The 14,597-nt window shown below is 39.6% G+C and overlaps 1 protein-coding gene across 1 annotated transcript in view; it reads left to right on the top strand.

Annotated features, from left to right (window-relative positions):
* msh3 (mutS homolog 3 (E. coli)) overlaps nucleotides 1-14,597 on the top strand; it is a 115,292-nt gene that overhangs the window by 2,594 nt on the left and 98,101 nt on the right. The window contains exons 4-8 of the mRNA XM_079814060.1: nucleotides 66-266; nucleotides 928-1,044; nucleotides 1,135-1,252; nucleotides 2,955-3,088; nucleotides 3,866-4,032. Coding sequence (XP_079670186.1) covers nucleotides 66-266; nucleotides 928-1,044; nucleotides 1,135-1,252; nucleotides 2,955-3,088; nucleotides 3,866-4,032 — 737 coding nt within the window. The remainder of the gene's footprint in view (nucleotides 1-65; nucleotides 267-927; nucleotides 1,045-1,134; nucleotides 1,253-2,954; nucleotides 3,089-3,865; nucleotides 4,033-14,597) is intronic.

The following is a 14,597-nucleotide window of genomic DNA, read 5'->3' as shown; positions in this document are numbered from 1 at the left end:
GGCTCAACTAATCTCATTGTCATTGTAATGAAGACGCATGATGTTTTTCATCTTTCTGTTTTCAGGAGTTTTCCTTTAGTCAGTTTTCTAAGAATACTGTGATCAGCAAAAAATGTTCAGAAGAGCCTGGCGTTCCCAACAGGAGAACCAAATCCATATACACTCCTTTAGAGGAACAGTACATAGAGATCAAGAAGCAACATGTGGACACAGTGCTTTGTGTTGAGTGTGGCTATAAGTACAGGTTCTTTGGTGAGGATGCAGAGGTAAGAACTAGAGCAGCCCATCACAATTATCAGACATTACGTGATACATTACGCTATTAAAGAATAGATGGATGACAGATAGGCCATTCCACCAAATCTTTCAAGCTACAAAAAGTTCATAAAGACGTCATTAAAAAAGTAATATCATATGTGCGGTTTAATTCAAATCTTCTGAAGAGACACAATTGCTTTATATGATGAACAGATTTCATTAACATATGCACAGAGCTCATTAAATATGGTAAACAAGTTCAGTGTTTGCTTGATGCAGATTTTTTTGAGTGAACTATCCCTTTAATGTAGTGGCACTGACCTGTTGTCATAATGTTTGACAATAAAAGAAGTATGGTGTGCAAAGTAAACTTTAAGAAACCAGTGCCCGGTTTCACAGACAAGGCTTAAACCTAGTGCCAGATTAAAATGGATGTTCGAGTGGTTTTAACTGAAAGCAGCTTGCACTGACATCTTAAAATATGTCAGTGCCATTGTTTTGTCTCAAGATGCACACCAGTAATGTTTTTTTTTTTTCTAAGGCATATTTATAAAAGCTACTTAAATGTCCTAATTTAACTATGGCCTACTCCTGGCTTAATCTAAGTCTTGTCTGTGAAACTGGGACCAGATTTGTTTCCCCCCCCTAAGTACCACATTTTTTTTGTAGATCGCTGCAAAGGAACTCAATATCACTTGTCATCTGGACCATAACTTCATGACGGCCAGCATCCCTACTCATCGCCTGTTTGTGCATGTTCGCCGACTGGTCTCTCAGGGCTACAAGGTCACGGATGTTCTCCTTATGTTCTCCCTTTTGTTATTGTTTTCTATGATTTCGGTCAGTGTAAGAGTGTTTTCATGCATCATTTCTTAGGTAGGTGTCGTGAAGCAGACCGAAACTTCAGCCATCAAGGCCTCCAGCACCAACAAGAGTTCTCTGTTCACACGGCAACTTCATGCGCTTTACACCAAATCCACGCTTGTGGGAGAAGGTATTAAATATCTCTGTTGCATTTATTTGATCAAAATACAGCAAAAAATGTATTATTGATACTTATTGGTAACTTATAATTTATTCCTGTGATGGCAAAGTTTAATGACAGTTTTCAGCGTCACTTGAGGCTTAAGGGTGAACGATTTCCTGCCCAAAATCTATCCAAAACCCGCACAAAACATTCACTGCAAAAATAATGGGATAGAACTCTATTGGCATGGCAACTAAGGTTTATAAGGGCATTTACCTCCTTAAAACTAAATAATGATCACTAAATAAAATTTATGAAAATTCAAACCTCTTTCAGCATCTATTGTAGACGGATGAGTATACTAGAGTGCAGTCTGGACGGTTTAAAAGTTGTATTATGCTAGTGTGCACATGACGATGTCAGATTTACAGTTATATTTACAAAGAGCCACTCCCCCACCGTTTACTGTAGCTGCAACTTATATTTATGCTACTTTGGCTTAGCGATTACTTGAATATACAGCTACAAGTTCAAAATCATCACGTCTGCCTACTATTGCTCTTGATTGGCTAAAAGTGCGGGCTCGTCGGTGACGTCAACACCAACACAATCCTACTCTGCAGTGGGTGTGTGTGTTTAGTAATGTCATGACTGATTAGATGGAGTACATGCAAATTGCGTTTTGCTTGTTAACCAATTAGCCTATCAAGTTTAAAGGAACACGACACTATTTTTGAAAATAGGCTAATTTTCCAATTCCCTTAGAGTTAAACAGTTGAGTTTTACCGTTTTCGAATCCATTTAGCCGATCTCCACATCTGGCAGTAGCACTTTTAGCATAGCTTAGCATAGATCATTGAATCTGATTAGAACGTTAGCATCTCGCTCAAAAAAATGACCAAAGAGTTTCGATATTTTTCCTATTTAAAACTTGACCCTTCTGTAGTTACATTGTGTACTAAGACATTGTGTACTAAGACATTGTGTACTAAGTTATTTTCAGGTGCTGCGTAATATCAGTGCGCCGCTGCACCCATGGTACAGCAGCAAATTTCCTTGATTATTACGCAGGAATGAGAGTATAGTTCCTAGCCATATCGGCCTAGAAAATCGCAACTTTTAATTTTCTGTTGGTCTTAGTACACAATGTAACTACAGAAGAGTCAAGTTTTAAGGCATTTTTTTTTTTTGTGAGATGCTAATCAGATTCAATGATCTATGCTAAGCTATGCTAAAAGTGCTACCGCCAGACCCAGAGATCGACTGAATGGATTCGAAAACGGTAAAATTCAACTGTTTAACTCCAGGGGAGTTGGAAAATGAGCCTATTTTCAAAAATAGTGCCGTGTTCCTTTAAACTGATCCCAAATCAGCACAAATTTTGTCAACTCACCCAAACCAATTTTGACCCGTGCAATCGAATTCAAAACCGCCCATCTAGCAGCACTGCACATGATACTTATCGATGTTGAAAACAGTTGTGCTGCTTAATATTTTTGTCCAAACTGTGACAAATTTTTTCAGGATTCGTTCATGAATAGAAAGTTTAAAAGAATATAATTTATTTGAAATAGAACTTTTGATCGATTTAGTGCATCCCAGCTCAATAAAAGTATTAATTTCTTTCAAAAGGCTTAGTGAGCCCAACCTTTTGAAGGGTATCTATTAATTTTTTTTTATTGGTAACTTGCAGGACCCGAAATTAATTAATTAATTGCCTTGTTCTCAGATGTGAATCCTCTTCTGAAGCTGGGAGATTTGGAGCAGGCTGAAGATGTGGTGCAGGACAGTGGCAACCACTATCTAATGTGTGTGAGCGAGAGTTTTGATAAACAGAGCAAGGAGCTGACCGTAGGGATGGTGGTAAGAAATCATTGTGGAAATTGGCGATGTTTGGTGAGCTTGGCCGTGACACACCAAGTCGACGTCAAAGAACTAGCGGCGACAAAAAACGACTGTGTTGTCTCGTCCTGTTGGCTGCATCTCGGACAAAAAGCTGTGCTTGAACACACAGCAAAGACTACAGCTGACTGCCAAATAGCATGTTTGTTTTGCGTCTGTATGTAAGGAAATAGCTGTCCATATCAGCAGGTATCAATAGTTTATATTCGTCATTCAAAAAGGGAAACTAAAACTAGGACTGCAGATATACAAACCGTAAACAAAGAAGTGCTTGCGTACCATTTTAAATATAATTCATGCAGATCACTTTCTTCATTCCAGGCAGCTCATGTTGTTATGAAAATATCAGTGCATTGGAATCCTTAGGGTAGATGACGTAAAGTTAGAACAGCCTTCTGTCTGTGCCGTCTTGACTTCTTTGCTCGCTTTCATCTCTTTTGCTTTTATTCTCGTACACTGAATCGTTCTCTAAACTAAACAGCCAATCAGAGCAATCTCTCACCAACGACCCCGACGCCAATTCAACATGCTGAATCAGTTGAACGTAAGCCCGACTACAGCCGATGTGTGGAACACACAAACGCTCACGACAGCCCAACGTTGGCTGACTGCTGACCTGTGGCTTGGTGTGTCTGGTCATTGTAATACAACAGAGAGTTTCAGTTGGTTAAGACAATCCCATATATATCTAACTTTTAATGCTTAATACTACAACCCTGTCTTCCCTTTTGAGTTCAGGTGGTCCAGCCAAGCATTGGTGATGTGATGGTGGACTGTTTTAAAGATAATGTGGCCCATTCAGAGCTGGAATCCAGGGTACTTAAAATACAACCTGTAGAGATCCTGGTGCCTTCAGACCTCTCGGAGACGACTGAGAGGTTGTTACGCAACATTGCTCTGTCCAGGTAAATGTTCATGTTGTGTCGGCATATTTGTTGTCGTCTTATTGTGATTGAATAGGTTTGTGTGATACTGCATTGTAGATTTATAACATTGTAGATTTATAACAGGGCTGCAACAACAAATTGCATAATCGATAATGGAAATAATCGACAATTAGCTTTATTACTGATTAGTCTGTGCACAGAAATTCTCCTCCAGTCACATTATTTTACAGCACTGAATAGCGCTTTTTTATGTACAAAACACACCTGAAAATGTGCTGCGGTAAGAGTGAGCAATCCGAGCTACCCAAAAAATGAGGATGCTTTATATTAAACACTTCAAACAACGCGGCATTCCATGTAAGGTGCTATTGTAGTATTTATTTCTGCATTTTACTTCTTACCAGTTAACATTTAGTTTGTGCTTGTTTTTCTTTACTATCAATGAAGTGGTTTAAACTGCCATTCTGCTTCAAAACATCTGATAAGCTGCTGTTTATTTAGTAAGGTTTATTTTTAAAATACTTTTTGCACATAACATAAAAAAAATATGGCATACAAGATTTCATGGCATAGCGCATAGTCTACATAGATACAATCACTATATTTGTTGTCAGTGTGCTTTTCAGTTTGCATTAGAATAGTGTTTTTTAAATAAAAACAGAATATAATGTTTTATCTGATTAACCAATTCATTGATGAAATAATCAACAGATGAATTGTTTACCAAAATAATTGTAGCAGCCCATGTATATTATGCAACTTGCATAGACCTGATAGAAAACAATAGCCATGTAATTGATGCAGTTATTTGTGATTTTTATTGTGTGAAATCTTTTTTTTTTTTTTTTGTTCTTTAGTTCTTTTTCAGATTTTCTCAAATATTCTTTTGGTGAATAAGTAAAAGCTGTATTCCAATGTATATATTGTGGGCCTGTCCAAATAACCACACTTGCATTCTTGGCCATGTGAGGGATATAAGGTGGACTTTAACCAAACTGTGGGCACGGCGTCCCTGCATGCTAGAATCTTAAGTGCTTCCCTTTCCTTAGCTGCGCAGTATCAAAGACACCACTCCATTTCTTTGCAGAAATGATGGGTTATTTACTGCCGGGGGTCAACTCAGTTACAACAACAGAGAGACTCCCTGAACAGAAAGTTAGACACATTATATTGTATACTTGTTGACCATAAAACATTGAGACAAAATTAAGTGACATTCATATGAAACATGCATGTTATCTATAGGTAATACTCCTTACATTATCATTGGCTATACTCCATATCATCCTGTTAGTTGAGTGCCCAGTTTAATCATTATTTTTATACAGTTGCTTACTTAGTGACAAGCAATAATCCACTGTCACCACTAGATGTCAGTAAATGACTATCACCTCTTAAAGGGATAGTTCACCCAAAAATGAAAATTCTGTCATCATTTACTCACCCTCAAGTTGAGAGGGTGAGTAAATGATGACAGAATTTTCATTTTTGGGTAAACTATCCCTTTAATTGACATCACAGGGTGGAAACATTTTAAAGATTTGAAAAAATATGTATTTTGATCATTTTCAAACTCACGATGTCCACCTGAGCAGCACAGCTTAATGTATTAGAGCATGTGTGCAAATTACTAAGCCGCCACAACAATCCATCATCCTATATATTTGTATGTACATATTGGTAAATAGACATGCACCTCCTGCAAATGATTGCACTTTTTTTGATCCTATATTTTTAGTGCCGCAGTAGGATACCTCAAACTGAGAAGAATTCCATGGGGGTGTGTGGCAAATCTTGCAGTATTTTCCTCTTAGTTAAACTTGAAGTCTGATTTGTTTGGCTGTTTCAATGCCTGTGGTCATGTAGACAAGGTTGCTTAACATGGCAAAGTAGAATGGATGATATTCATTAGTGGTGAACTGGTGATGGTGCTTCATCACTCAGTTGAAGTGTCTGTGTTACACAGTGTTGTACACCGCTATTTACTGATACAGGATCATGTTTTTGTGTTTTTGCTGCGAAAGAAATGGTTGTGGATAACCCAGGGGGAAATATTATTTGTGATGATATAGTATCTAGATTGAATTCATAATTGTATTAAAACTCTTATGCAGGTGTAAAGAACCCTGCAAAAATCACCCAAACCTCAGCAGAGCTAATCTGTGTTTCCATCTAAGACTGCTAAACATCTTTTCCACTGGCTGAACCAACCACATTTATCCTTGAGTAAGTCTTGGAGCACCACAAAATAATGCATTACTCTATTGTCCTTGGATTTCCCAACCGACTGGAGTGAAATTTGGCTTATTCTGAAGACAAATCTGCATCTTAGCACATAATAGCACACCTGCAAAGCAGTCAGAAACACTTTGGCTTTCTTTATTGGCACAGCTTTTAGAGCCCGACCGATAAAGGATTTTTAAGGCCGATACCGATACAAATATTTGGTGATTTAAAAATCCGATATATCGGCCGATATATATTATATTATATATATATACAGAAACACGTAAAAAACAGATTTCCCTTATTTGTAGTTATTCATGATCCCTCGGCCTCTAATATAAAATGATAATGCAGTTTAAAAATAAACTTGTTTGTTTTATTGTTACAACAGAAGAGAGGAGCATAAAAATATATTAAAGTTCTGATAAATAAAATGTATAAAAATATAAACTTAAGATATAAAACGTCCTTTGGACGAAAACAGAATAACAAAAACAAAACAAAAAATCTATATAGTATTAATAGATGTGGTAAGCTTCATAAATATAACTGAGCAAGACTGGAAGAAAATATTCAGTTCTGATAAATAACAATAACAGCAAAATATAAACTATATACAGTATAAATATGAGTTACCTTAATTACAATGTCAACTTGCTTATCCCTTTACATGCACTCTTTTAATTCTATCCATCAAGCTACAACAAACCATTTTCAATCATCATTTGCTTGCTGCCTTCTAAAATCTACTACTGATGATGATGCAGTAAACCCATCATGGGACTCGTTAATGCTGCGTCTGAACAAAGTCAGCAACACTTTCCTTCACTCCAAGTGCCTAACTTACAATGCAGGGACTGGAACTACAAATATACTAGTTATAAATACAGTAATAATTACTTTATGTAGGCAGAAAAAGTTTGTTGTGATTTCCAAGCGCATGTTACAGGTTAGCGGTCTTCCACTAATAGCCATGACATTAGCTAGCTTTGTGGTTAGCTCAAGTCTAGCTTTAGAAATGGACTGCAAAAATATTGTAAAACATACTTTTTTCAAAATAACGGGCAGGGGAGAGATGATACGTCTCATGCTGTCAAACTGTCATGCTATTAAAGGGGTGGTAAACCACGATTTCACTATTCTAACTTTAGCTAACGTGTAATGTTGCTGCTTGAGCATAAACAACATCTGCAAAGTTACAACGTTCAAAGTTTAAAGCAAAGGGAGATATTTGCTTTTAAAGAAATCAGTTTCTAAGGACTACAGCAAACGGCCGCTAGGGACTACTACACATTCACCCAGGTTTTGCTGACATCACCAGGCCCAATATTTACATAAACCCCTCCTCCGGGGAATATGAAATAAGGGGGGCGAGGCAATTTTGTATCGCCGCGGGGAAGCGTTAGTAGGCTGTGTTTTTGCCGCAATGCCGAAGAAACGCTGTTATTTTCATCCGGATTGCAGGTCTGGGGTACCTGCTCTGTTCAGCCTTCATAGGGAAGGGGGTGCGTTGCAGAGCGTTTAACATACAGCATGTTATATGCACGTGTGTTTGAGTCAGCGGGGAATCAGGCGCGCGCAGGGCTCCCTGCATCCACCGTCTTCGCGATTTCAATACCAGATTTGCACAACGTCAGCTGCGTGAAAAAAACACTGCCGGTGCGTGGATGCATGACGCGCGCGCTGCACATTTCACGGAGGACAACACAATCTTCCACAAACTTCGCGAGTTCAATACAGGATATGCACAACGGCTTGTCCTGAAAGCTGGATTTACAAACAGAAGCTGTTTACGGGCCACAACCTGTAAGTCTGATTTATTTTTCATCGATGTGTTTTCCTGTAATAGGTTGTAGCAAGGAAGTAAACAGATGACAGCGCTGTTCTGCAAACCAGTCTGTTAAATGCTCATTCATACTTAACGTTATCCGACGAACACCTAACGTTAAAATCTCAACAGCGAACCTGGCATTAGTGTAAATGATTCTTTGATTAGAGCTTTTATGTATTGTTTATCTTCAGGCATGCTAAACATGGTTCTGTGTGTGATTTGGCTAACTTACTAGTTAAAGCCAGTGCTTAGTGTTTGTTTTGGGTTAGTTCTTGCGACAGATATTTGGCTATAATCGTTCTAAAAATACAAAAGTAACAGTGCCATTCAGTAGCGATCACTATAGATCCGCAGTCTTTACTCTCGAGGACTGAACAGGTTCTGCTCGATCATCTTCACTCAAATGTTTTGGGTCTGATTCGAGCTCATATGGTTTTATTGACGCCGTTGTTTCTAATACTGAACAGCCTCCGGTAAGGTAAGGGGCGTGACGTTTCCGACGTGCACTGCGGTTAGCGAATCACAACACTCTGGGCCAGCTAACCAATCAGAGCCCACTGCGTATTTTTGAGGGACTGGCTTCTTACAACCCGGAAAGCATCAGACCGTTTTACAAGGAGGGACAGAGCAGTGTAGAATAAAGGTCAAATATATGAAAAATAAGGCAATTTTTTTTAAAACGAAGCATGAACACGTTACAGTGCACCCCACAAACACAATCAAGCCTTCAAAAGAATGTGTTTTACCACCCCTTTAAAGAATCTTATTCAGTCACTTTGTCCGAGTTAAACTGACAGTCAGTCAACTAAGTTATACAGTAACAACCTGACGTAAGCTAATTCCGTTTCACTCTTGGCTTAACGTTACATGTAACAGCAAAACTGGACTTGGCAGTCACGAATTTTGTCATGCTTATTTGAGTTAAGAAAACTGATGGGGATGTTCTTTTAATTGTTATTCAAGCAATGTATGTCTCGTGACAGTTGCCACCTTACCATGCACTTCATGGATGATCTGTTGGTAATGCAATGTTCGCGGCGCGCAGCATGACTCAGCTCAGCTGGATCAGCTGGTGTGTTGCCAATCTGCACGTTGTAGAGTGCCCTCTGGTGGACAAACTATGAAACGCCAACACTCATAATGTGGTTGAGCGGTGTTTCGTCCGTTTTTTTTATTTTTTATATTCATTTATCGGCCATCATAAATGCCGATACCGATAGTTTGGAAAATGCCTAATATCGGCCGATAATATCGGCCCGCCGATATATCGGTCGGGCTCTAACAGCTTTAGACTGTTGGTTTCTTCAGACAGACCTTAATCCACTCTTTAATGTCTTTTTCTTGCCTGGAATCATAGGTAACAATTCTTTGACAAATCAGGGTGATTTTATTTTTTCACACTGGTGATCAGGCCATCCAAAGTTCCTCCGATATATATTATATTATATATATATACAGAAACACGTAAAAAACAGATTTCCCTTATTTGTAGTTATTCATGATCCCTCGGCCTCTAATATAAAATGATAATGCAGTTTAAAAATAAACTTGTTTGTTTTATTGTTACAACAGAAGAGAGGAGCATAAAAATATATTAAAGTTCTGATAAATAAAATGTATAAAAATATAAACTTAAGATATAAAACGTCCTTTGGACGAAAACAGAATAACAAAAACAAAACAAAAAATCTATATAGTATTAATAGATGTGGTAAGCTTCATAAATATAACTGAGCAAGACTGGAAGAAAATATTCAGTTCTGATAAATAACAATAACAGCAAAATATAAACTATATACAGTATAAATATGAGTTACCTTAATTACAATGTCAACTTGCTTATCCCTTTACATGCACTCTTTTAATTCTATCCATCAAGCTACAACAAACCATTTTCAATCATCATTTGCTTGCTGCCTTCTAAAATCTACTACTGATGATGATGCAGTAAACCCATCATGGGACTCGTTAATGCTGCGTCTGAACAAAGTCAGCAACACTTTCCTTCACTCCAAGTGCCTAACTTACAATGCAGGGACTGGAACTACAAATATACTAGTTATAAATACAGTAATAATTACTTTATGTAGGCAGAAAAAGTTTGTTGTGATTTCCAAGCGCATGTTACAGGTTAGCGGTCTTCCACTAATAGCCATGACATTAGCTAGCTTTGTGGTTAGCTCAAGTCTAGCTTTAGAAATGGACTGCAAAAATATTGTAAAACATACTTTTTTCAAAATAACGGGCAGGGGAGAGATGATACGTCTCATGCTGTCAAACTGTCATGCTATTAAAGGGGTGGTAAACCACGATTTCACTATTCTAACTTTAGCTAACGTGTAATGTTGCTGCTTGAGCATAAACAACATCTGCAAAGTTACAACGTTCAAAGTTTAAAGCAAAGGGAGATATTTGCTTTTAAAGAAATCAGTTTCTAAGGACTACAGCAAACGGCCGCTAGGGACTACTACACATTCACCCAGGTTTTGCTGACATCACCAGGCCCAATATTTACATAAACCCCTCCTCCGGGGAATATGAAATAAGGGGGGCGAGGCAATTTTGTATCGCCGCGGGGAAGCGTTAGTAGGCTGTGTTTTTGCCGCAATGCCGAAGAAACGCTGTTATTTTCATCCGGATTGCAGGTCTGGGGTACCTGCTCTGTTCAGCCTTCATAGGGAAGGGGGTGCGTTGCAGAGCGTTTAACATACAGCATGTTATATGCACGTGTGTTTGAGTCAGCGGGGAATCAGGCGCGCGCAGGGCTCCCTGCATCCACCGTCTTCGCGATTTCAATACCAGATTTGCACAACGTCAGCTGCGTGAAAAAAACACTGCCGGTGCGTGGATGCATGACGCGCGCGCTGCACATTTCACGGAGGACAACACAATCTTCCACAAACTTCGCGAGTTCAATACAGGATATGCACAACGGCTTGTCCTGAAAGCTGGATTTACAAACAGAAGCTGTTTACGGGCCACAACCTGTAAGTCTGATTTATTTTTCATCGATGTGTTTTCCTGTAATAGGTTGTAGCAAGGAAGTAAACAGATGACAGCGCTGTTCTGCAAACCAGTCTGTTAAATGCTCATTCATACTTAACGTTATCCGACGAACACCTAACGTTAAAATCTCAACAGCGAACCTGGCATTAGTGTAAATGATTCTTTGATTAGAGCTTTTATGTATTGTTTATCTTCAGGCATGCTAAACATGGTTCTGTGTGTGATTTGGCTAACTTACTAGTTAAAGCCAGTGCTTAGTGTTTGTTTTGGGTTAGTTCTTGCGACAGATATTTGGCTATAATCGTTCTAAAAATACAAAAGTAACAGTGCCATTCAGTAGCGATCACTATAGATCCGCAGTCTTTACTCTCGAGGACTGAACAGGTTCTGCTCGATCATCTTCACTCAAATGTTTTGGGTCTGATTCGAGCTCATATGGTTTTATTGACGCCGTTGTTTCTAATACTGAACAGCCTCCGGTAAGGTAAGGGGCGTGACGTTTCCGACGTGCACTGCGGTTAGCGAATCACAACACTCTGGGCCAGCTAACCAATCAGAGCCCACTGCGTATTTTTGAGGGACTGGCTTCTTACAACCCGGAAAGCATCAGACCGTTTTACAAGGAGGGACAGAGCAGTGTAGAATAAAGGTCAAATATATGAAAAATAAGGCAATTTTTTTTAAAACGAAGCATGAACACGTTACAGTGCACCCCACAAACACAATCAAGCCTTCAAAAGAATGTGTTTTACCACCCCTTTAAAGAATCTTATTCAGTCACTTTGTCCGAGTTAAACTGACAGTCAGTCAACTAAGTTATACAGTAACAACCTGACGTAAGCTAATTCCGTTTCACTCTTGGCTTAACGTTACATGTAACAGCAAAACTGGACTTGGCAGTCACGAATTTTGTCATGCTTATTTGAGTTAAGAAAACTGATGGGGATGTTCTTTTAATTGTTATTCAAGCAATGTATGTCTCGTGACAGTTGCCACCTTACCATGCACTTCATGGATGATCTGTTGGTAATGCAATGTTCGCGGCGCGCAGCATGACTCAGCTCAGCTGGATCAGCTGGTGTGTTGCCAATCTGCACGTTGTAGAGTGCCCTCTGGTGGACAAACTATGAAACGCCAACACTCATAATGTGGTTGAGCGGTGTTTCGTCCGTTTTTTTTATTTTTTATATTCATTTATCGGCCATCATAAATGCCGATACCGATAGTTTGGAAAATGCCTAATATCGGCCGATAATATCGGCCCGCCGATATATCGGTCGGGCTCTAACAGCTTTAGACTGTTGGTTTCTTCAGACAGACCTTAATCCACTCTTTAATGTCTTTTTCTTGCCTGGAATCATAGGTAACAATTCTTTGACAAATCAGGGTGATTTTATTTTTTCACACTGGTGATCAGGCCATCCAAAGTTCCTTCAAAACACATCTGAGATCACAGCTAGTGTTCACTCCTGGCCTGGGCCACCCAAATTTTACAGCGGCATCGGTTACATGGTAATGTTCTGTGAATTCACTTTTTGGAATGACCAGGATCCATGATCAACCAAGACCAGGAGGATGTGCTTATTTCCCCCGATGGACACCTACATCCATGCTTATGACCCTCAAAGAGACACCCTTTTGGGTTTGAGCACCTTGACAACTTTTAATGTAAAATGAATTGAGGGACAACATTCACACAATCGCGTTCAATTAAAAAGGAATTCATACCTTTATGATATTATGTATCCACATTGGACCAGCGGTTTGGAAAATGGATGGATGATTCAGCCGCGGGTGCCGTCTTCTGGTCATTATGGGTATTTCCTAGCCGTTGAGTGTTCATCCGTTGTAAACTCATTATTACGGTGCATTATGGGATTGAATGAGTGCACTTGATAGCATCCACTATGGTTTTGGACACCACTACTAATGGCTGTTCCCTCAAATAATACCTTATTTAAGGGTATAGAGGGGCAGTTTCCGACACAGCCAAGGTGTTCAGGATTACTTATTGATTAATTGCAAGAAGGTGTGTTGAAGCCGGAAAGTAGCCCTCCAGGAGCAGGATTGGACACCCCTGTTCTAAAGGAAGTCTGTTAAAATAGGTCAGCAAAACATTAACTATTCCTCCAGTTGGCACATTTCCTCTTACTCTCTTTTGTTGCACTTCTCTAGCAGCTTCTCGAATCGAGATTGGTCTTTCTTCCGGAAAAGAAACCATGGCCATATCAAGCTGCCTTTTTCTGAGGTCAGCTGCTGTGGTCATGGGCACCCAGCAAATTCAGTGGCGTGCGGTCCTCAAACTGAAAGTGGTGGTTAAAATGCAGACTGCTCTTCAGTAATCTTAACGTTATGGAGGCCTCCACACCACCTTGCTCGGTGAGCTTTACTGTTAGGTTATGTCACTTTGCCTGTTGTTTGTTAACTGCCTGTTGTTGGCATAGAGTTAGATCAGTAAGCAGTTACAGGTGCCGACTTGTTACAGCTCAGTATAGTTGTAAAACTGATTCTATACTTGCTGGCCCTGCGTCCGATTATCCCTTAATATTTAGTTTACTTTTTTTATCATCAAATGTCTTACCTACTCAAGCAGGCAGAATGAAATTTCAGACGCACAATGGAAGTCAGGGCTGGTGGTCATAACTCATCTTGGGATGTTATTCTTCATATTCTTGTTGGTTCCTCAGAAAAAAGACCTTAGGCAACACTTCAGAAGACTGAAGACATCAGGTTTCTTCAGAGAATTCTTGGTATTACTTGGAGAGAATGACTCCCCAACACCAGGATCATTGAACACTGTTAAGATTGAAGAAACTCTGGCAAGGCGACAGCTGCAATGGGTCCTCGACAAGTTCTCCATCAGTGACAATGGGAAAGTGGCTGGCATTTAGTGCTACATATAAAAAGGGTGTTTACAGTTAGAAATCCGGTGTGTCTAGCACATAACAGTATTGATGTTTCGCCATCACAAATATATAGACAGCCCCATCTCCGCACTCACATGTCCTAACTGTAGAAAGGCATGTGGGTCATGAATTGGGTTCCACAACAATCTTCAATGGCATTGCTGTCAACTGTAGCATTAAGCCCAAAGTAACCATATTTCTGGAACTGACGACATCTTCAGTGAGAATGAACAGTCATGAGTGAATGAGCAAGCAGGCTATTTTGAAGGTTCTGGCTTGCATTCTCTACTTGCTGGGAGTTCCGACTGGTGATCATAGATCATCACATGGCCAAGTCTAGTAATTTCTTAAGGAAAAGAGAAATGGCTGTTGCAGTCCTGCGAGAGACACTGCTGACGGGCAACTCCTCTTGCTCACTGTGACTGTGATCACTGTTGCCAAGGTACTAGATGGAAGGTATTAGATTAGTGCGGGGCACATACTCCAGTCAGGAGTGATGCCTCCCCATCAGGCCTTATATCTGTGAATTTTCCTGTTGCGCTCGCTCAATCTATATATTTCTCTACTCTCTTTAAAGCAGCACTAGGTAGGTTTTGCTCTCGGGGTCCCCCTAC

This window comes from Gobio gobio (assembly GCF_949357685.1).
Source record: "Gobio gobio genome assembly, chromosome: 4".
Lineage (NCBI taxonomy): Eukaryota > Metazoa > Chordata > Actinopteri > Cypriniformes > Gobionidae > Gobio > Gobio gobio.
Note: the sequence above shows the minus strand (reverse complement) of the source record. Positions and strands in the feature narration are given on the sequence as shown.